The 24,049-nt window shown below is 42.9% G+C and overlaps 1 protein-coding gene across 1 annotated transcript in view; it reads right to left on the bottom strand.

Moving 5' to 3' along the window:
- Window positions 1-1,749: 1,749 nt before the first annotated feature.
- The window catches only part of DAPP1 (dual adaptor of phosphotyrosine and 3-phosphoinositides 1), a 49,335-nt gene continuing 27,035 nt past the window's right edge, over window positions 1,750-24,049 (bottom strand). Inside the window, exons 4-9 of the mRNA XM_059394747.1 lie at window positions 13,956-14,086; window positions 9,753-9,800; window positions 8,430-8,492; window positions 6,941-7,026; window positions 4,464-4,551; window positions 1,750-3,514 (exon numbers count right to left, since the gene is read on the bottom strand). Coding sequence (XP_059250730.1) covers window positions 3,446-3,514; window positions 4,464-4,551; window positions 6,941-7,026; window positions 8,430-8,492; window positions 9,753-9,800; window positions 13,956-14,086 — 485 coding nt within the window. The 3' untranslated portion in view covers window positions 1,750-3,445. The remainder of the gene's footprint in view (window positions 3,515-4,463; window positions 4,552-6,940; window positions 7,027-8,429; window positions 8,493-9,752; window positions 9,801-13,955; window positions 14,087-24,049) is intronic.

Genomic DNA, 24,049 nt, shown 5'->3' with positions numbered 1-24,049 from the left:
CTAAATATGTATTTATATTTATGTACACACATTCATAACAAAACAAGGAAGAAATGTAGTAATCACAGTCCTTGTCTCTCAACTGAGTGTGTGATTGTAGCTGGTGTTTATAATTGTCTCCCATTACCCCACGCCATGCTCCCTGTGCCCTCAGCAAGCCCCTCAGCTGGTCATGGCTCTGCCTGTGGGGTGGCCCAAACCTTTATTCCTGAAGAATCCAAGCCATGGGTTGTCCTGCCTGAATTGAACTATAGTTTTCCACTGACTTTAATCACAGGACTCAGTGGCACTGAGATCCCCTAGATGTCCTGTGTGAACATACTCTTCCCTCCATGGTGCAGTCACAGCCCAGGTTCCCCCTGGTAATGAGCCTCAGTCAGACCCACCAGGTCAGCCATTCCCTCCCTTACCTGTTGAATCACAGCTAGGAACCCAAAGCTGGTAGCAGTCTTAAAGTCCAGTTGAATGAATAGATCATTGTTCTCCTGGTGGAAGGAAGCATTCCTCCCTTTGGAACAAGAACACCTAGCCTAAGAACCTGGGGATACTGCCCCTGCCCAGCCAGGCATTGCCACCTAGGGAGTGCTATAACTGAGTCTTCAAAATGCCATTCCACCATTCTGTTGGGCCTGCTGCTTCAGGATGAGAAGGAACACGGTAAAACCAACAAATTCCATGAGCAATATGAGAAATCTGTTACTTCCAAAATCCAAAGAGGCCCAGTAGGTATTGTGCCTCTTTTTTGGTTGTGAAAGGGGCCAGATGCAACAAGTTACCCTTTATCCCAGAAAAGCTCTCTTGACCTATCCCATGCCACCGGACCCCAAGAATCTCAGTGAGGTGGAAAGCTCCTGAGTTTTTGCTGAATTTATCTCCCACCCTCAAACACATAATCTTATCACTATGTCTAGAACAGTTGCTACTTCTTGCTCCTTAGGCCCAATCAGCATCATGTTATCATCAATGCAGTGGACCCATGCAATGTTATGAGAAATGTGATCAAGGTCGGTGTGGACTAAATGATGGCATAAGGCTGAACTGAAGTAGGATAAACCTCCGAGATAGGATAGCGAAAGGTGGGTGCTGACCTTGCCAGATAAAGCCAGCTGCTTCTGGTAGTCTTTACCAATAAAAAAATAAATAATAATTTGCCAGATCAATAGCTGCATGTCGGGGACCAGGGGATGTGTTAACCTCCTCAAGCAACGGAATCGTATCTAGAACTAGCTGCAGTTGGCGTTGCCACCTGATTGATAATCCACTGTCATTCTCCAAGATTCATCTATTTTCCGCACAGGCCAGATGGGTGGGCTGCATGAGGATGTGGTGGGAAATTACCTGCCCTGCATCCTGCAAGTCGTTGATGGTGACACCAAGCTCCGAGACCCTTCCAGAAATATGGTATTGCTTCTGGCTTACGGTCTTCCCGGTTGAGGCAGTTCCGGTGACTTACGTAGTACATTTTATAAGTTAGCTTCACCTCTTCATGTCAGAACCCCTCCAAAAGTTACTCTAGCCCTGCTGAGGTGTACTCTCTCCATCACAGAGTTTCAAGTGCCTCACGTGCAGAATTTGTCTTATTTACTTCGATACATTATCATATACTCTCTTTTTCCATATTTAACTAAGAACTCCTTCAGGACCAGGACTGGCTCTCCAACCCCAAATTCTCTGTAGCACACAGTCTAATGGAAGTGGGTTCTCTTCATGGCCATTTATGACATTAATCAGTCGTTATTTCTTTTTAAATTACAGATATTAAAAATACATTTTATTAGCAAAATGTTACAGGCACAGCAAAATGCTTCTTTTAATAAACTTAGCCAAAGAATATAAATAAACATGGCATACTTTACAAAAAGTAAGGACAGTAATATTACCTACACAAAGAAAAACTCTGGGTTCTACGAAAACAAAACCTGAACCGCTCATCTCCGTGAGGATTCATTCGCAACTCCTTACTTGGCGAGCCTGACCGAATACATTTTAACTTGACATTTGCTTTATCTCATGTGATACACACATAACAAGATACATTAAAAACCTTGTGGAAATATACAAAAATGTAGCTTCAGAGTTCTGGATGTTTAAATAACAAGAAACATATCAATCAAGTTATGCACTTGGACTGCAAAAGCAGTGTTGTAGCAGAGCTCTGCACCATACTCGTTATTCTGGGCCCTCCCTCCACTTTTATCTCCCTTCAAACGTCTACCTCAAAAAGCAGTATTAATAATGATAAGAGAAGGGGTTAGAATCTGTGAGCTCTGGATGCCAGTATCATATTTCCTGATTTCAACCCCCTTATTCTAGCTTGCAAATGCGATATAACACATCATCGTATAATTCATGTGGATTTAGTGTTGCTCCTTCAACCAACCACGGATGTCTGCTCTTGAGGAAGGGCTCAGAGTGCTCAGCAATCTCAGAGCTAAGGGGCTTCTTCCCTTCAGCCAACAGGGACCGCTCACCCTTGGGGGAGAGGCTGGCATAGCACCCTCTTCTCTGCCTGAGAAGTCTCTCCGTCTATGTGCAGAAATGTTGGATGGAGACAACCTGGTGCTTCCAAGTGCTCTATTATTGTTATAGTGCTAATAGTAATCATGCTGATTATTGTTATTAAACTAACTACAAGTTCTCTACTATTCCATTCCCTTTCTTCCATTTATGTTTTCTTACTCTTTAATACCGTTCCCCCACCCCCGCACCCCACTCCGCCAAATGATTAAGAGGTGTTTTTTAGGTTTTACCTCCCTTTATCTTTCTCATCCTCTCTGAGGTTCTACAGGACATTTAGTTCACACAGATTTATCGTTAGAAGGAAAGGCAGCACCCACTATATTTCTGAGCCTTTAACAAAGAGAAAATAAATAACCGCAAACATTTCCCATTTTAGTTTTGGAAATGTTTTGTTTTCTGTATAAAGAAAAAAAAAAGCAAAAAGAATTCACGCAACCCCCCCCCCCCGCCCCAGTCTTTGGTGTTTGCTAGTTGCATACACTTTCTATAGAAACATCAGAGGACATAGCTGTTCCCTTCCTGGTGGACAACACAACCCGGATGTCAGATGAGCTGACCAAGATGAAGAGTGAGACCCCAGGCAACTACTGTCAACCAGCATGGGCACCACAGTGAGGGAAAACACAAACCCTTGATCTTCTCTCACGCATTCTAAGAGTGAGCATGCCTGGGTTGGTGGTGTCATCAGTTCCCATCAGAACGGTGATGATTTGGTATTCTCAAGGAGACGACAACATCTTGAAGGGCAAGCAGTGACCCATGAGTTCGCGAATGCAATGGGTTCTGAAAGGTCTAAACCCACATCTGCGTTCGATTTGTTTCGAAAGAAGAATCCTTAGCCTTCCTCTGAAGCCTGCTGCAGATCACAGCATCAGGGACCATGCTGCCCTGGTCCTGGGTCAGGACATCCTGGATCAGGAAAGGTCTATTTAAAGATGAATGACCGAGATCGGATTGTGCCTTCCCTTTGGTCGAGCTGCTTTCTTATTTGAGACTTTAATAAAGCAAACACATATGCGTATTGATTATTGAGCAATTTAAGATAAAGAACTTAACATTAAATAAGACATGCTGTTACTAAGGACACTATGCAACTAGATCAACATGTTACAATTTTCAGTATGGTTTTCTTATTTTTCTCGGGATAAATACTGTAAAGTCACTGCTAAAACATACAAACTAGGAATTGACCTAAGACTTAGGTAATTCATTAAATGCAGTACTACTCAATGAATCAAAATGAATACTTGGGTCTAAATTTTTTGATAGGGAATATTGTTTATTATACATTGTCAGTGGAGTGCACAGGTAAAGAACACTAAAGAATGATTAGTTTTTTGTTTTTGAATATTTATTTGTATAGGGAGAAGTCTACAAGTATGTGAATCTGATCTATTTTTGCCTTAATTTTTCTCTAATGATATGTCACTTCCATAATTACAGCATACAAAGAATAAAAAGTTCATTCATATCTGAGCAAATGTTTCACGTGCCAAAGTATTACTCCACTCAATATCAAATACACTGAGACTATCTCAAAATGAGTGGTATATTTATTTGGATTTCAAACTGAAAACATAACCAAAAGCAAAAGTGCCTGCATCTAGAAAAGAATATTCAATGAATTTCTATGTGTCAGTTAATTACATAAAAACAGATAAAGAAAAATATATAGGACTAACGACTCACTAAGACTAATGTACTTGAGGGCTTGAGGCTAAGGCTCTGGGGCTGAGATCCCAGTGCATCTCTATCCTTTCTCTTTTACCACCCGTCTGCATGCCTTCTTTGTCCCTCAGGAATGAACAGACTATTCCATAAACCTGCCAGTAGACATCCTATTGACTCTTGGGGGTAGTCCAACAGTTTTAGTAGCAATATGTTTGAAATCGTCACTATGTTACTTCTGAGTACTAGGCATCCAGAGGATTTGTGTAACTCACCAGTTTCCAACGTAGTATCTTGATCCACTCATCAGCTTCTACTCCTGTCTTTGCACAGAGATAAAATGTCCTGAATGGAAACACCAAGCTGATAAGACAAAAGAAAAACTTAAGATATTCCAGGTGGTTGGTTGAACATATTAGTTGAACAGAAACTAGACTATTCAACAGAAAAAAAGAATCAACAAAGAGCAACTTGAAGACTTGGTAGATACAGAGCGATTCCTGCCAGCAAACAGCAGAAATGTTGAGGAAGCTGGAGACTCATATTATTATCACCGGCCAGATTTGTATTTTCGAATGAGAATTCAAAAAAGAAAACATGTCCATGACACACCCAGATCCTTTTGCCACTGACGTCTTTGACTGAATACACTTGTGTGCTTATTCAGCTGATGTGTTGAATGACTCAGAACCTGTACCATGAGTCAAAGAATAAGCAAGACAGATAAGAATTTACTTAAGAAACTCATTTGTGTTGGCTTGATTCCATGAGAAATAAGCTATTCTGTGGATGTAAGCAGTTTTGACTATCTGGGACAGGAAAAAAAAAAAAAAAGATAATAAATCTCATCAACTATTCTTTTTGCCTACTCTGTAATGAGTTACTCTCTGCTGGAAGAAGACAAACTCTCCTACTGGCATGAACAGCTTATTCTAGAACTATGGTAACTCTTCATTGACTTTCTTTGGCTCTATAGGCAAATCTTTTGACTAATAAGGTCAGCCTTAACTTACATCTTGCCCATATTTCCTGTCCTTACAGCTGAGATGCAAAACACTTCAAATACTTTTTCCCTGCCTCTCATGGGGAGAAAAAAAAAAAAAGCTTCAAACTGAAATTCAAGAGAGTTTCTATCTTCTAGAACCAAAGCACCATATCTTGTTCATGTCTGTAATTAGGGTTGAATAGACAAGACCTAAGCCCCTGTGTGTAGAAGATAAACCTTGACATGAGGTCCTGTTGGGCAGTGAGGGGACAGTGGGACTGGGATGCTGGTAACCTGTCACATTGTGCAAAACTGCTTTCTGGAATTGTCATTGCTCAGTACTCCCTGTGAGAGACATTATTAATCGCCTATTAATGCAGATAATTTTCCCTTTCTTCTTGCTAACAGAGCCCCAGGCAATAAATGATAATTAGTTGGAGCCAATTATGATCTTACTAGTTTTCTAGCTTCCCCTGCTGCTAGCGATGGCCATGGGACCTAGCCATGGCCAATGAGATGGGAGGGAAAACCCAATAGAAAATTTCTGAGAAAATGTCTGCCTTCCTGATAAAAAGGGACAGACATGGCTGATACCATCCCTACGTCCTTCTTTGTGACTGACCTGAAAATGTTAGGGCTACAACTAGAGTAGTTCTCTTGGACAATAAAATAGCAAGTGAACTGCTAAAGCCCAAGAGAACTGTAGAGACACTGGTGCTGATCTTGTCAAGCTAGATGTCTGTGTCCTCCTATTTTGTTATATAAAAAATAACCCGCCCCACTGGCTTGTGTGGTACATTTACGTGAATTTTAAAAAGATATCCGTTATTGGTTGAGGTTAATGTTAATTAATTAATTAATATTAATTTGGGGGAGTATGTAATGTGGCATTTTTATTCTTAGGAAGTGCATACTCAGGCATATAGGGATAAAGTGCCATTGTACCTCCAACTTACACTCAACTGGTTTAGGAAAAAAGTGAATCAAAGATAAAGCAGGTACAACAAAATATTAATGATGCATGTGTAGCTGAAAGGGATATGGCTATGTAAGTCTTTCAGCATTTGTACATTTGAAAAACATTAAAATAAAACTTTGTGGGAAATAAGACACTCCTTTTGCAAGACACTACTTCTCCTAGTTAGAAAATTGTCATGATCTACTAATGAGGTTAAACAAAAACACTTTCTGCCATCTGCCAGAAATTGTCATAATAATATAAATCACCCACTGTTGGAGTCAAAGTTGAAATTAAAATTGAGTAAAAAACTTAAAAGGAATAAAACATGAATGGAATCCAATTATGTATATACTTATGTGGCATACAACATAAACAGCTATAGCCACTGGGCCTGCCTGTTTAAGTCACTTTATTTATTTTTAAGGATTTTGTTTCTTTATTTGAGAGAAAGCATGAGCAGGGGGAGGGGGAAGGGCAGAGAGAAGGAGAAGCAGATTCCCCTCTGAGCAGGGAGCCTGATGTGGGGCTTCATCCCAGGTCCCTGAGGTCATGACCTGAGCTGAAGGCAGACCCTTAACCAACTGAGCCCCCCTGGCACCTCCCAGTCCAAGTCACTTTAAATGAGATATTATGTCATAGTCAGTTGGAAGCACTGCTGATATACATGCCCTGAGTGCTAGTTAAATCCATGCCCCTCAAATCAAGACACTCATTTACATTAAGATATACAGGTTTTTCTTTAATTCCCCAGCTAAAATAATTGGCAAGAAGACTTTTAAAATCATTTTCTTTACAAAACAACTTACCAAAAACAGTTTACTCTTTCCTGTGAATAATCAAATTGCACAGCCGAACATTCTGTCAAGTCTAGGATCCGAATTGGTTCTGGTGACTTAAAAAAAAAAAAAAAAAAGCAACCTATGTCATCACACACACACAAAAAAAAAACCCACAAAAATTTGTTCATCCCTTAGTCCCCTAAAAGTCTTCCACTGTATGCACCTGTCAATTTTACTTTCACTAAGGGGACTGATCATAGAGATGCTTACTCAGGTTAGTTATAAGCCCCGGTTTGGGGCTTGGTTATTGATGAGACTGGATGTTGGAAAGATTGTCTTTATCAATTTAAATTTAGTGGAGGTATTTTAAACATGGAAGGGAGTCATATTTTCTTTCATGTTTTTAAACTTCTGCTTTCTCAGAAATTTGGTATAGGGAAAGTGAGAAGAAACAAAATAATTTCAAATTGGCTTAATGAAATGGGCATGTGAAATGGACATGGGTTTTTTGGTTTTTGTTTTGAGTTGGCTCCATTACCAGCGTGGAGCCCAGTGCAGGGCTTGAACCCACCACCCTAAAATTAAGACCTGAGCTGAGATCAACAGTGGTATGCTTAACCGACTGACCCACCCAAGCATCCCAGAAATGGACTTTTTTAAAAAATTTTTTAAATATTTTATTTATTTATTTATCACAGAAAAAGAGAAATCACAAGCAGGGGGAGCAGCAAAGGGAGAGGGAGAAGCAGGCTCCCCACCAAGCAGGGAACCCAATGTGGGGCTCCAAACCAGGACACTGGGGTGATGACCTGAGCCAAAGGCAGACACTTAACCGACTGAGCCACCCAGGCCTCCTGGGGACTTATTTTTAGTAAAAGGAGAAACTGCAGCAGAGAGAGCTCATACATCATGACAAGAGAATAACTCCATTGCCCTAAACAAGGGGATGATGTACCCTGGGGAGCTAGTTTAGCCAGTTTCTGGGACACACATCTCATCCTTGCAAAAGCACTCTGCTCAAGGTTCCTGGCTGACTGGTAAAACATGCTGCTCTTGATCTTGGGGCATGAGTTCGAGCCCTAGGTTGGGTAGAAAGCTTAGTTAAAAAGAAAAAAACTCCGCCCCATCAGGAATCAAGAATTCACATTTCCAGTCATTTATTGGTGTTTCAGGAGCTCATAAGGAAAATTTCAGAGATTTCAAAGGCAGATGTTCCTTGCATCTAGAAAGCTGATTTTTGTTGTTGTTGTTGTTATTGTGTTTATTAATTAGAGCTGATTTTCTTTTAAAGATTTTACTTATTTATTTGACAGACAGAGATCACAAGTAGGCAGAGAGGCAGACAGAGAGAGAGGGGGAAGCAGGCTCTCCACTGAGCAGAGAGCCCGATGCGGGGCTCGATCCCAGGACCCTGAGATGATGACCTGAGCTGAAAGCAGAGGCTTTAACCCACTGAGCCACCCAGGCTCCCCAAGAGCTGATTTTTAAAGGGAAAATGTGTTATCATATTTCTCACCATCTGATCTTTGAAGTATTTCAGTTCATTCCTGTGCAATGTGAACCACCTTGTTTTCCAGGTCTGAGGGGAAAAAATAATTAAAACATGTAGGTTTTGAATTGAGGAAGACAATATTAAACAGGACGATTTCCTTTCACTTGAAAAGTATCTAAAAAGATTAGATACAATAAAATATTGTGTGGTAAGTCATTTCTGAAGGGAAGTTTCAAAATAGCTACAAAAACTAAAATGAGTCCATGCATGAAGTTCAGAATGAAGGCAGAGATATTGACATATTTAAATAAATAAGAAGAAATAGCCTATCATAAATATGCAAGGTGAATTATAACAAACCACTAGATAACTGTCTTATATATTATCTCTATAATAAGAACAGATACCATTTTGTGGGCACCTACTATGGGCTAGGTACTATCTAGCCAATCTTTATGCAATGCCAAATAGTCTTGTTTCACAAATATACAAACTGAAGTTCGGGAACCTCAAACCACAGGATTTTCTAAGACTTGCCTAAGAGTTCCACGATATTGGTGGTGGGAACTGTTGTTCCCCATCTGCCCTCTCTTATGTACTAATAGAACCCTCCCACTATCTTGAGCGGCAATGTATCCAGTTAAAAGAAGTAACAGAGAACTTAAAAATAAATATGCCACGAATATAAATACTTCCTATCCTTGGGGCGCATCAGTCTAGTAGGGACACAAATAACCAAATATTTAGGTTGAATGCAAGCGGGCCAATATCCAGGAGAGAGGTTAAGTGCCCTGACTCTTAAAATAGGGAAAAGTAGACATATTCCATGAAGGCCTTCTTGAATATTAAAGTGGGCATCATAACTTAAAAAATACAATTACATCAATAAATGGAGGGACAGTTGGATACCCCAGACCTAGTAAAGTTTTGTGTTTTCTTTAGGATTCTATAATAGAATTACATTAATGCCAGTGACGTTTGGCCTACTTTTAGGTTAACATTTTATGCAATTTTGACTTCTTATTTTAAAAAAGAAAAGAAAAGAAAAGAAATATTCTAGAGTTTACTTGCTACTTTTCATCCTGGCTTGTTCCATTTAAAGGACTGTACGTTTTGGGAGGTCTTAATGGTAGACTACTCTCACACATTTGACTTTGCCAAAGAAAAGTCAAGTGATTTTCCAGAATTTTGACTAATACTAGTCATAAAGACCGGCTTTTGAAACAGAAAAATAGTGCAGCAGCTCAAAATAGGCAATTGTGCTTTTAAAAAATGTCAAAGCAAGAATTGAGTCTACAGGAGCTGTCTCTCTGTGTGGCCGGGGCTAGCAGAGACATGTTTCCTTACCTTGACCAGGCCCCCCTGTTTGGTGAGGTAACCTTCTTTGGTGCCCAGCTGAAAAAGAAAGAAGCACCAAGTGAAGCCCAGAACTATCGCCACATGATTTGTCGTTCTATTCCTGTCCCATTTTAAAATGAAACACCGGTTTGCCTTTGATCTTTAAATAATCGCCCTACATTCTTCACTGAGACACTTGAAAATCCTCCCTGTGTTGTGAGAGACTGTTTTCAGACTGGGTCGTTGGTGGGGAGCTCTGTAGCAAGAGGCAAAAACTCAAAGACTCTTCTAACTTGAGTTAGCAATTTGCAAACAATAAGCCACATCCCATCACTTCTAAAAGCGTTGGGCAGAGTGTGTCATGTAAAACCCAGCTGCTTAAACTGTTGCAGAGGTATTATGCACAAATGCGTGCCCAAGTGTGTGCACACTTTGACATTGGGTCACACACACACATTGACATTGGGTCAATGCATTTGGAAAACTTTGGATGAAGTAGAGGGACTTCTTTACTTCGCAGAGAATGTATTCTGCCAGTATGCCTTGTGAACTTTAAGGGGGGACATGAGAAATAGCATATCCAATATTTATTTTATCACATGAACCTCCCCCATTACAGCCCTCCCCCCACCTTTTTTTCAGAGACCATCTCTTGAGACCTCTATTCTGTGGAAAAGACTTCCAGGAATGCAGATTTATTTACACTTGATTTATCCAAAGGGGATCTGAAGTGACAATGAGTCATTTCTTAACTCACACAGCATTAATTCAAGGGTAGTAACATCACACATGTAGCTAGCGCCTATAAAATATAAGGAATGGTAGATAGCCATGCAAATAGAAATATGCATAAAATAAGGACCCTAAAATAAAGAAATTTAGAACTTCATAAATTCCTAAAGAAACTGAAGGACATTTTGTTCTAGTATGGTGTTACACTGTATCTTACACCGGTAGAATAACAGAACAAAGAGAAAAAATTTGCAGAAGTAAAAGGAATAGAAATCTCACAACAGGGAAGCTAAGGAAACTGACAATTTAGATTGGGACCTATTCTATGTCAGGTTTGCAAATCAGATCATCTCAATCTCCACCAACACAACCAATTGGTATTTCACGTTTCCTGGGTCCAAAACAGAACTGCTCGTTCCCATCCCCCAAACCCACCTCCACCATCTTGGTAAACAGCAGGAAGACCACTGTGAGACTCTCTTGCACATCTCACATTCGATCTGTTTTAAGTCTGGTCTCTTCTACCTCACAGCACACCCTGAAGTTCACCAGTTCTTACCCCACTGCCTGTGTAGTTTCAACTACCACCATCTCTCACTGGACTGCTCCAATAGCCCCCTCACCAGTGTTTTTCCTCCAACTTCAGCCACATTCCATTTTCCACTTAGCAGGGGCAATGAGCTTTTTAAAAATTTTAAGACTTAAATTATGTTGCTCTAAACTCTTATACTTCCTCCTGGACACTTAAAACAAAAGTCAATCCAGCATATTTAGCCTCCGTGGCCCCTGCCCATTGCTGGGAAATAATTCTCCAGAGCTTTCATGCCTCTGTGTGTCTTATAAGCAAGGCACTAATAGCCCTTTGTTCCAGACCCATTTTTATTTTTTTAAAGGTTTTTTTATTTATTTGAGAAACAATTTTTTCTTTGAGAAATAGAGGGTACATGAGCAGAGTAGAGGAGCAGGGGGAGAGGGAGAAGTAGACTCTGCACTGAGCAGGGAGCCCGATGTGGGGCTCAATCCCAGGAGTCTGGGATCATGACCTGAGCTGAAAGCAGATGCTTATATGACTGAGCCATCCAGGCGCCTCACAGACCCATTTTTAAAGCACGTTCTTAGGGCAAACAACCTTAGAAGATGGAGACAGTGTCTCCTTCCAGAGGAAATGGCAGCCAACCAGCAGTCTGCCGTGACGCCGTGCAGCTCTAATAGTGTGCAAGCAGGCTAAAGTGTCAGGCTCTTCCTAGCTCCCGACACCCACTAATGCCAGCAGCGCCCCAAAGCACTATGAATTTCCCAGCACTCAGTTGAGGGGTGGGCCCTTTGAGAAAAACGCCACCTGACATGACTGACCTTCAACAACTCTTCCCTCAACAACCTCATCTCCTACCACATTGCCTCTCTTCACTTCATGCCGATCATTATAATCTTCTTGCTAATCTTCAAAACACCTCAGTTTAGTTCCCACCTTGGGCTCTTGCACTGTTCTCTCTCCTTGCACTGTTCTCTCTCCCTGCGACACTAGAAAATGTTGATTGTTTTCTGCCTGTATTAATGCACAGTAAACTCCATGGATTTGTCATCATACAGTGTGGGTGCAGCCATGCCCCACCAATCCCTCAATATTGTTTTAAAAACTCCATTATACAGAACCTTCTGTGCCCAGGCATCTTGAGACACTCGGGCAGGAGAACCTGTCAGATCCTTGGAGTGTGCCAAGAAGGTAGGTAATAAGGCTTGCAGAATTTGTTTTCAAGAGGTCTGTCTCCACCTAAGGCTGCTAGCTCTCCTGCTCACACCAGGTCTACAGATTAGGTCCTACATTTTACCGTTGATAAAGAGCACACATAGTAGGGTATATGGTACAACTGACCCTGGGTGGGGATCTTTAAGGGAAGGGTAACCGAGGAGAGGACAGATGAGCGAGATGTTGAGGTGACTGGTGGGCAGGGGTGGGAAGCAGGCTGATAGGAAACTCAGGGAGGGGTGGGTTGGCTGGAAATCGAAGAATCAATTAGGACGTAAAGCTTGATTTGTTCTTTGGTCCGTTTTGACTTGGGAGTATTTATGGTCTTGCTTTCCTCAGTTTTGCTAGTTCTGGGGTTTGATGCTTCCTCCTCCAACTCTAACAAAGCTAAATAAACTACCTCCTTCAACGATTTCCAGGATTTTTATCTGTGAGTCGACGGAGCCCAGAAACAAAAATGTAACGTGCGCCGTGAACCAGGCTAGGCTCCAAAAAGCCACAAAGACAAGTTATGAGTCTTGTCCCCAGAAGTATTAGGCCCACAAGGGGGTGGGGAAAGGGGTGAGCAGACACATGCACAGATGTTAGCCATGCCCTTCTGCCCTGCTCTATGAGGACTGCAGGGTAAAGGCAAGCAGAGGGTGCTGGGAACACAAAAGAGGGCCATTTTAAAGAACGCTAGGAGGGGCCCAGGAGGGCATCCCGAGAGACACTGGTCTCTGACATCCGTCTTCAAGGCTCAGGAAGGGACAGCCACCGTGTTGGCACATGTCAGGGACGGGGAGGGGAGAAGGAGCCCAGTCAGGGGAACGCACGTTGGTGTGAGCATGGGAGGAGCACAGGAGAGGCCAGAGAGAGAGCAGGGCCAGGTGGACCGGGAAGACAGCAGGCACTGCCAAAGGTTGACAGGGAGGTCATGTGACCCATTTGCTTTTTAAGAAAGATCTCTGTGGTGGCAGGATAGGTCCTACAGTAAAATGTAAATGTAGGACCTTTTTTTTTTTTTTTTTCAACCTGCTTTGTATTTCCTTTGTGTGTTGTCTTCTTTATTACACACACAAATCCTGACGCCTTATGCCAGGAGTATTCGGCAAACAAGGGAGAGAGGAAGAACAGGAGAGCCGCCAGCACAGTGCAGGGGAGAGCGGAAATGGTGCCGGGAGGCATGTTTGCAGGGTCACAGCTCACAGAACAAACACGGATGGGCTCCTGAGGAACAATGAATGCTCGGGCTGCACAGAAACTGAACAATGGTCCCCACTGCCAAGAAGTGCAAATGTGTTCTGTCTGTACCCTCCCTTCAGTGAAGGAGAGAAAGAATAGGAGAAAACAACATCCTGAGATTTTATAGTCAAAGTGGGGCATATTTATCCTTCACAGACAATTGAAATGTTAAAAAAAAAATAATTCTTAATTGAAGAAACTCGTGGACGAGTAACAGTGTAGCCAACTGTGTGAACATCAACATCTCTCCCCCTTCTAAGTAAGGACAGGAATTTAAGCAGTGTTTTTGAAGTATTTAGAATCCTATCTATCGCTATGGCATTGTTGTTGTTGTTGTTGTTTTTAATGTTTTACCCTGGATCAGAGAAACTGAGTCACGGGCTTCACGCTGGATGTTCCTTTTCAGGTTTTAGTTCCCAAGGTAGAGTTTTCACATGAACAAACATACTTCTTAAAGTATCTTAACACTTCCTTGCACATTTGCGAGGGCACCACGGTCAGCCACTTACGGAAGGGGCAGTGGGCACGAGGTCACTTTCCGTTCTGCCCGTCTGCATTGCTGTGTGAACCCGGACAGACTCGTAAATGGAAGGTTCTTCCACTTTTCTCGGGTAGGGGTGTTTCAGGACAATCAGGGTGCCTGAGTGAAGACAGAAGAACATCGTCAGACAGCAGCCCCAGAAAGAAGGCCCACAGGCTAACAACCAGAGAACCACGGCTAGATTTTAGCCTCTTACATTCTCATCTTTTCACTTGCTCATTTTCTCGACGTTTCTGGAGTCGCACCCATGTGCCAGGCACTTAAGGTGGACACTAGATATAGAAAGCATGAGGAGATGATTTCTGTCCTTCCAGTGCTCAGACAGAACTAGCAATGGATCTTACTTAACGGGTTGCCATTTAAATGAACAGGGTGATAAGAGCAGGGTCAGAGATGAGGATGACGCATGCTGGGGGCTCCTGGGGGCCCCAAAGACCCCTTCCATGGAACACTTCGGAATAACTTTCGTGGAGGGGCCCACATGGATCTAGACCTTCAGCTGTAACTGGAAACTTACAGGAAGGCTTTACAAAAGCCACGAAAGTAAAAGTGAACAAATGCACTGCGGTATGAGAGGATTTATTCCACAGTCCTTATTGCTCACTAGTTTCAGAACAAACTTATAACAGATCAGTGGGTCTCAGGAAAAGTGGACTCGTTGAATTACCCCTACTGTCTCTTACCACCCAATTAACAAAATAAGCTACATGAAAATCTGCTTTGCTCTAGTGAACGTGACCTGAACTGCCTTATGCATGATTGCCCTTACTTCCACCTGGAGGAGAGGGTCAGGCAGAAAAAGGGCTCCAACAGGGGCCAGTTCTGGGGGGCTTCGGCGTGTCTCTCCAAACCTGAGAGCACTTCTGACTCAACACTTTTGGTCTTCCCCCAGTCAATCACCTGATCAGAAATAGACACTTTATAAAAAGAGTAAGTTAAGGGTTTCTTCCTCCTTGCTGTGGTTTCTTTCTTTTTATTTCACTGGGGTCTTGTAAAGGCAGGTCTGAGATTGTACCATTCAGGGAGAACAGAACTCAGTAATACATTCAACAAATATTTACTGGGCTCTCCTATGTGCCAGACACTCATCCAGGCCGTGGGAATACAACAGCAAACAAAGAAGATACAGCACCTGCTTCGCTGGTTGGGGAGCCAGAAAAAAAAAAAAAAAGAAAGAAAAGAAATACAATATGTCAGGAGAGAGCAGTGTTGTAGAAACCCTAACAGAGCAAGATAAAGGCATAGCAGGTGATGAGGGAGGCATAAGGAAGAGGGTGTTATTTCATAAGGGTGGTGAGAAGGCGCCTTTGAAAAAGTACTTCGAAAGATTATAGAAAGTATGGACCTTGGGCACTGGGTGGCTCAGTGGGTTAAGCATCTGCCTTCGGCTCAGGTCACGATCCCAGGGGCCTGGGATTGAGCCCCACATCACGCTCCCTGCTCAGCGGAAGGTCTGCTTCTCCCTTGGCCTCTGCCCTTCCCTCCTGCTCATGCTCTTTTTCTCTCTCAAATAAATGAAGGAAAAAAAAAAAAAGAAAACGAAAGTATGGAACTTGAACTGGTGTTAAGAGAGACAATGAGGACAGAGACCAGCTCTGCAGGTAAAAAGTACATTATAATAAAAATACACCTACAAACAAAGCCAGCCGATTATAGTGCTGGTGCTCAGTGCTCGAGTATGCATGACCCACTGACTGAAGAAACACCTGTGGCCTCTGACGACAGGCCCATGGGACCCCCTCCTGTCCCTTGACAAGAATCACCGAGAAAAGCCAGGAGAGGGTCTCTGACCTGGGCCCCAGAGAAGAATGAGACCCTGGCCTCCTTCTTCTGCACCCAGGTCACACCTGAAGCATTGGGATCACAGTGAAAAATGGCTTTCACAGGGACCCGCAGCCCCCATCCCATGCTTGCGCATTGTCAGCGCTCTCTTGTTAAGGTGATCCTTTCATGAGAACAGATCCAGTCATATCAGGACAAGGGGCCAGCGACAGGTTTACAGTTTTAGAGTCATAATGAAAGCAGAGACACCGAAATCAAGAGCAGACGTTGCGCGGCTTGGAGGCCGTGTTACACCATTGTAACGGTGCCAGGTGCTCGTGAATGTGGGCCTGGCTCCAAGATGCCCCCCGCAAAGATGCCCCTCCCTCCAATGATATGCCCGACGGTCACCATGGCATCATGGAATGAGCCACCACTGCCACTCTGTTCCCGTGGACCCTGGACAATCGTTCTAGCTTCTGTTTCCTCCTCAGACACGTGAGAATAATGACCTTTCTTCACAAGGCTGTCTGAAGCACTGAATAAAAAGTATTTTGTGAAAATGTGAGATGTTATTACGCTTTGATATAGAGTATTTTTAAATTCTTAGACGAAAACCCAATGATCGCATCTCTGGAACATGCATTTTTAAATGTCGAGTTAAAAAAGCCCCATGTGTGACATTCTGCCAAGAATGAAAATGGCAGAGTCTAGTAGCCGCCAATGGCCTTTCTTAAGCCGCCCGGGCCCCTCGTAAACCTTCCATCTGACAGTGGAGGAGAGGGGCCTGGAGCCAAAGCCTCAAAGCAGTTTTCAAGTTAGAAAAAATGTGAAATCTCGTGCTTTCTCTTCCCAGAGGATGCTAGATTTTCATTCTTTTCCCTATGTTTAATATGAAAATAATTTTTTTTAAATGATGTGCTGGAAAGGCACACCGGGTTAATTCCGGTTTTGCACATAACCAAGCATACTACCTGTAGTGACTTCCCTTTGTTTCTGTGACAAATCACCACCACCATAGGGCTTAAAACAACTCAGATTTCTTATCTTACAGTTCTGGAGGTCAGAAGTCTGAAATGGGTCCCATTAATCTAAAATCAAGGGATTGGCAGGGATGCTCTCTTTCTGGAAAGGCTCTAGGGAAGTATCCATTCTGTCTTTTCTAGCTTCTGGAAGCTGCCACCAGCCCTTCCCTGGTGGCCCCATTCCTCCATCTTCAAAGCCAGCAACAATGCGTGTGAGACCTGCCCACACTGCCACGTCTCTGGGTCTCCCTCTACCGCCTCCATCTTTTACTTACAAGGACCCTTATGATTACAGGGTGCCCACCTGGAAAATCCAGAGTAACCTCCCCATCCAGAGTCAGCTGACGGGTAGTCTTAATTCCACCTACAAACTTAATTCCCTCCTGCTACAGAACGTAACATATTCACAGGTGCAGGGAGAGAGGTGGGCATCTTTGGGGGGGTCACCAGTTCCTGGCAGATAAGGACAGCCTTGGGGGGCCGCTGTGTTACAGTATAAGGACCTCTGGGCAGGGGTGCTGCCTGAGCCACAATGCTTTAACCACTTGGTATTGTAAACCCATTGTCTTTTCAACCAACAGGTGCAATTCCCAACCCTGAGAGTCCCTTCAGAGCAGGTATGGTGCCAAACTTATATTTGTGTCCCCGCCTCCCAGTAGAGATGCTGACATAATGAAGGCTTGATCAGTGAGGGGATACATGAATGCCATAGCTGGTCAGGGTTACGTCAGAGAAGAGCCTGGGAGGAGCCAACCTCCCAGGGTCATGATCACCTTGTGCCAGGATAAGGACGGGACCACAACGTCAAGTACAGCTGTCCAAACCTTCACTGGGGGGAACAATATTCTATTTCAAAAACCTCTTCTAAACTTTAACCAACAAACGCTAAACCGAGAGAAATGTTAATGAGTCAACAGGAAAGCAGAATTGAGTTTAGATTGATTTTAGCTAGTAAGACCATGAAAGAGGCTAGACTGAATGGTGGAATGAAGAAAATGACAATCTACTTATAAAATGATAGCTCCCACTGGTAATCCACCTCTTGAGGTCTTCCTAGCTTGATGGTTCTGGTCAAGGAGAAAACAATACATAGACTCCTTGGCACGGCTGCTGGGCTTACGATGATTTCCCCTTCAGCAGAGACTGTCCCGTTCTTGTACTCCAGGGTAGATCCCCACAGACCCTGGGTGTCCCCCACAAACACCTCCCCCCAGTGCACTCACGGGACTCACTTCCCAGGGATCTACCAGGGAAAAGGCCCACTATCTTCAGTTTCCGAGCTACATGAAGGAGACTGTTCTTTCCTGCCTTTCACATAAAACCAGGTCTCAGAAATGTCTCAGAGGTACATTTTTGAGGTGATCAGAGCAAGGCCAAGGGAGGCTTTTCGGTTTGCTGAAAGCCTCAGACTTGCCGTGATCATGGGGCTGATTCTTTATTGGCACTTGGTGTTCATCCTGCCTTTATATTATGAACAAGAATACTAATATCCTTACCAAAAAAAAAAAAAAAAAAAATCCACTTCTCTCCCCCATCTTTTTTGTTTTGTTTTTTTTTTTGTCTGTTTTTGTTTTTGTTTTTTAAATTCATCTAGCCAAGGTGGGTTTCTGTCATTTGCAATCAAAAGAAACTTAGAAAATGTAGCCACCACAAACTCATTATATTTCCACCTAAGGTCCAAGGTAGGCCCTTGGTCCCTTCCAGGAGGAACTCCAGGTGAGTGATAGGCCAAACGAACAGCAGGATCTGTTCGGAGAATTCAGCTACAAAGCAACGGGAGGCAGGGGCTGGTGGAGGGAGGAGAGAGGAAGCTCTGCGACCACAGGTCTGGGAAACCTGGCTGCAAGTTTCACTTCAGCTTCTGAGCTACATGAAGGAGATTGTCGCTTCCTGCCTTTGACGTGAAACCTGGTTTCAGAAGCGCTGCGTGGAGGTACGCTCTTGAGGGGATCAGAGCAGACCAGGGGAGGCGGTTCAGTTTGCCGTGGCTGCACTGCTAACTTACAGGACGCCCACTCCGACCCTGGCTTGTATTCCTGTGGGACCTCGTGGGACCTCGCGGGACCTCAGCGACACCGGAGGAGCAGCCTCGCGCCCAGGCACTGGGGTGATCTCTGCAACAGAGAGTAGCTCAAGAGCACATATAGCTCCTACAAGGGAAACTTTTTTTTAATTAAAAGTTATTTAATGGGAGCAGAGCAGGGGCCTCCCTTCAATCCTAGGAGCTTGCCATTGTGTTGTGTTGCTAATGTATTTTCAGGATCAACAGGAGAAAAGGAGGCAGAGAGAAACACTCCACTTTCCTGGAGCAGCGTCAATAACCTGGAAGCTTCTCCTCCTGAAAGTGCCTAGAACCACCAAAGTTTCCTTCAGTCTTAAAAGGGAAACTTTTATTCAGGGTATTTCTGTTATGCACTAAAGCACCTGCTTACCCACCAGGTTTCTCGGGCCAGACTGTAAGATGTTTGAGGGTAAGAATGATGTCTGATTCATCACTCTACTGTCAGTAGCATCACAGCGTGGCTCATAGTTGGTGCTCAATACCTATTTGCTCAATTAAAATAGGACCACGTCCATCCATGTTTTGTCCTTGCCCTCGGGTTCAGAAAACAAGCTTGGCAACTGGCATATCTGTGGCAGTTTCCTCTGTCACCTCTTGCTGGTGGGAAGGAGCTTTCCAGAGGGAGTGACAGGAATATTCGAGATCTTTCTCCTTTTGTCTTTGCAACCTGCTCAGCAGATGAACTTGAACCCATTATAAAATGGTGCTGGAGAAACTGTGTTCATTTACATATACAGGGGCTTTAAGTTCCCTTGTCCAGTCTCCCAGGGAGAACTATACAGAGGAATGAGAGGCAGGTCAGTCAGCCAGGTTGGAAGATTCTGTTGAAATACCCACGTCAAGTCAGGTCACTCTCTTTGGAGCGGCCACTTGACCTAACCTTTCATCTGAATCCACTGTGGAACTGGCTTAAAATTTGGAGAGGACATAAACATTTGATAAACAGAAATTCAATCATCCCTCACGAACTCTTCATGATCTACCAAAGAAGGTAGAGGTCTTGCATATAATACGACGGAGTGAATTACCATAAACTGCTTCATGGAAAGACGTGTTAAAAATTATTTTTATAGCCTTACATACTTAATCCCATCCAATCTTCACCAGTAAGTCATGAACTATTAGATCATCGGCTCTAATTTATAAGATGATGAAACTGAATCTCAGAGAGGTTACGTAATTTGCCCAAGGACATCCAGCTGGTGAGCAGTTGAACGGGGAGTTCTTGTGTTTACTCATTTTACGGTATTATTCTCAGCCATGGTGGCCACCCAATGGAAACTCTCTACAGCCTGTGAAATATGCTCCATGGTAGGCAAGACAGCATACACAGGGATCAAAGTTCGAAGAAATGGGTTCTTTAAGAGGCAGCTTGAGGAATGGAGATGTGTGTTTTTGCCTCAACATTTCTCACCAGACCTCAGTTTCTTCATTTGTAGAGGAAAAATGAGATGGTCTGTAGGCTCCCTTCCCATACTAATAGCCTATACATCCAGTTGAACACCCAGGCTCGAGGCAGGCGTAAGAAGTACGAGGACACTGAGTGACCAGAGCTGTGTCCTGTTTCCTGTAAATGTACGTTATCCATTAAAGACTGTCCTCCTGGGGCCATTAAGTCTTTGTGCCTCAGTTTCCCTTTCTTCCACCTTCCCATTCAACCTTTACATTTCATTTTACCTGACTGTATTTATAGAGGCTGTTTTGTATCCTTTCTGGAGGGACATAAATAAGATGGGCCTCTGTGTGTTTGTTTTCTAGTTGACTTTTTTTCTGTTTTAAGATATCCTCTTGATATCTTGATATCCTCTTGAGACAGTATCATTTCTCAAAAGGCCATTCATGTAAATAAAATGAGAACAGCAGTAAATACAAAGACAGAGGCTCAAACTGATTCACATTCTTTACATCACAAACCAAAAATATCATTACAGACCTTAAAGAAGAGAGTCGGGGAGAGCCCCGCCATGTCCTACAGACATTCTCTTAGGTCACTGTGGCAGGGAATCTTCCCATCCAGACCCACTCGGGGTCACACTGCCGCGGCGATGGCGTGCTGCCAGGTGACTGGTAGACCAGGAGACGTGATGTGAATGGAAAGCCCCTATGCTTCAGAGCAAGGTTGGCCTGGATTCCACTCGCAGCTCTGATGCCTGCCAGCGGTGCCCCCTGCCCCAATAATTCAGAATGCCTACGTTTTGATCACCTCATCTGAAAATGGGACAACTTTCACATTTATGGTGGGTGGTACAGAAGAGTAAAAAAGAATTTGATATATGTGAAAACGTCTGATAGAACGCTAGGAACTCAATGAGCACTCCACAAATGTTGCTTCCCTTTCCTGCCCTGCCTGCTTTTTCCTTTTTCGAACACACCTCATCACAAACTAAGAAAATTTCCTTTTTTGGTGAGCATAAGCTAAAGAAGTGATTCTTGGTTGTGGTTTGGCAGAATTCTGAGTTGTCACCAATAATTTTCAGAAATGTCACACAAGTCTCAAACTACAATTAATTTTAACTTCATTATTCTTAAATGCCACCTGGGTAAAAAGGCTGGGGTTACAAAATAAAATAATAATAACTATAGCAGTTATCAAGAGGTTGGGAATCCCCACATCAAGACAAAAAGAGAAATGGAAATTTGACATTTAAGAAAGAACCAGATAGGACCTTCAAAACTGAGAACCAATTATCATAAAGGGTAAGCACAAACATAGCACTTGACTTGTATCATGCTGGGTAGGTGATTAAAGTCCCAGCACAGTAATTCCTATAATACATTGTGTATGACTATTTCATACACAGAAGTATTCTTTTTTTAAAAAAGATTTTTATTTATTTATTTGACAGACAGAGATCACAAGGAGGCAAGAGAGGCAGGGAGAGAGAGAGGGGGAAGCAGGCTCCCTGCAGAGCAGAGAGCCCGATGTGGGGCTTGATCCCAGGACCCTGGGATCATGACCTGAGCTGAAAGCAGAGGCTTTAACCCACTGAGCCACCCAGGTGCCCCTACACAGAAGTATTCTAATAGAAACAAAAGGTAATAGGAAAGGTAATTTTTGTTCTAATAATATTTGGATATTTAAGGATAAAAGTAAATGCTCTCTAGGGCCACTTGGGTGTTTCAGTCATTTAAGCATCTGACTTGGGCTCAGGTTGTGATCTCAGCATCCTGGTATCAAGTCCTGCATTGGCCTCTGCACTCCACAATTCAGTGGGGAGTCTGATTCTCTCTCTCCCTTTCTCTCTTCCTCTACCCTTCTGCCTCTCCCTCCACCTTCCCCTGCTCCTTTGTGCATGCATGTGCTCTCTCTCAAATAAGATAAAATAAAATAAAATAAATGCTGTCTAAATTTTCAAGATTATATATATGAAACTTAGCTAATTACAAGAGAATACAGTAAAAATTGATAATGGACCAAACATATCCATGCTAATAAAAAAGTCTCAAATTTCCAAGTCTAATTTGAATTGAATTTTAGAAGCCATGTACACATATGAAGGAAGTTTTACATAGAAGCTTATGATTACAAATGAAAGTCAAATTCTGAATTTAATCATTACTGACCATACATACAACATAAAGCATCATTTCAAATGACGCTCCACATAAACTTTGGAAGTAAAAGTTAATTGTCGGAAGTTTGCTGGTTACAGTGTTGCCATGCACGTTGCAAAGCAGCCTTGGGCAATGGATGAATGGGAAACCAACATGAAATGATGAAATGTGGATAATTAGCAGCATTTATTCTCTTACTGGGAGGAAGGATCAGGGCACGAAACTGACAAACATCTTTCTTCTCATAAGATTTACATAGCAATGCAAAGATTTAAAAAAATTTTTTTTGCAAAGATTTTTTTTTAAGTGAATTATGCAATATGTTAGAACAGAAAGAGCCACCGAGGAAAGTAAAGGGAGAGAACATGTCAAATGTCTCTCTGATATACTTAGGAAATGACTGGGATTTGACAGTCAGAAATACCTTAAGAGTATTTATGGGTGTCAGTAAGGAGAAATTAGAGGGAACAAAAACTTTCATGGAGATTGGAAAGGTTAAATGCAGATTATAGCAAGGGAAATTATAATAATAGAATACTGAGGCTGTCAGGGGGCTTAGATCTTGCTTAGGAAATCTTCACTCTTCCAATGAGGAAACAGAAATCCTCAGAGTTTAAAGAGTAGAGAATAGGAATAGAATAGGAAAAAGGATATCTCAAAATAGTATTCTTCCCTTGAGGTAAACACTTTTATGTCTCCTCAATACAAAGATTTTCTTAAGACCCAGAGCCTAAGAAAAACCTGGGATCCCCTCTATATTATGTATGACTATAAGGTGAAGTGTAAGGCTATTGGTTATTTTGGAGGTTCCCCCTCTCTCCCCCCCACCGCCCCCCGCTGCCCTAGGAGGTAATGTGTCCAGTAGATTAAGTGTGGGGAAGTCTCTCTTAAATTCACTCCCCATGCACTGCAGGGGGATGCTGGCCTGAAGGGGGTCTGGGCTAAAAGGAGTGGACTGACATACCCAGTTCGAGTCCTTTCCATTCCTAGGATCTGGAGGTGAGAACCCTTGCAAGCCTCATCCATCGTGCAGGCAAATACCTCCCCTGGTAATCTTTACCTGAATGAAAACTTTAGGAATTTGCCCTTCCTCTGATGGTGAACAAGAAACCATGAGCCTGGAGGTTCCCCCATCACTGCGGGTAAACACCAGGAGCCAATACTTAAATGAATAAGAAGAGACCTATTTTTGGAAGGTGGCATCCTGGTTTCCATTCACTGTTATTCACAGGTCACAGTGCTGACTGTGACTTCTGAAAATCTGCTGGGCTTAAGAGTCATCATGACTTCAGCACGTTATCTTGTTTCCTGAGGCCTATTACTCTCAGAGGGGCAAAACTAGAACACTCACTTGTCATGGGTTTTCCCCCTTGTTCCCAGCCTCAGTGGCTTTGCCTTCATCTGGCTGGGACAGATAAGAGGAATATTTCAGAGTCCGTGGAATCTAACTCAAAGGCTGGAAGTTAGTAAGCCAAGTACAGACTCTTAAGCATCAAGAGCCTGTGACAGGCATTCGAATAATATCAAATTCCCTGTTGGATGATGATGGAACAGAGAAGGTGCAGCAGAGACGATAAAAATCTTAGTTTCCTGAGTTTCAGCGCAATACATAAAGTAGTTATGGTTAATGTTAATAATACTAGCTTTGGATAAAACTAC

Source organism: Mustela nigripes, chromosome 1 (assembly GCF_022355385.1).
Source record: "Mustela nigripes isolate SB6536 chromosome 1, MUSNIG.SB6536, whole genome shotgun sequence".
In the NCBI taxonomy this organism is placed as follows: domain Eukaryota; kingdom Metazoa; phylum Chordata; class Mammalia; order Carnivora; family Mustelidae; genus Mustela; species Mustela nigripes.
The sequence above is the reverse complement of the archived record's forward strand: the minus strand, read 5'-3'. Positions and strand labels throughout refer to the sequence as shown.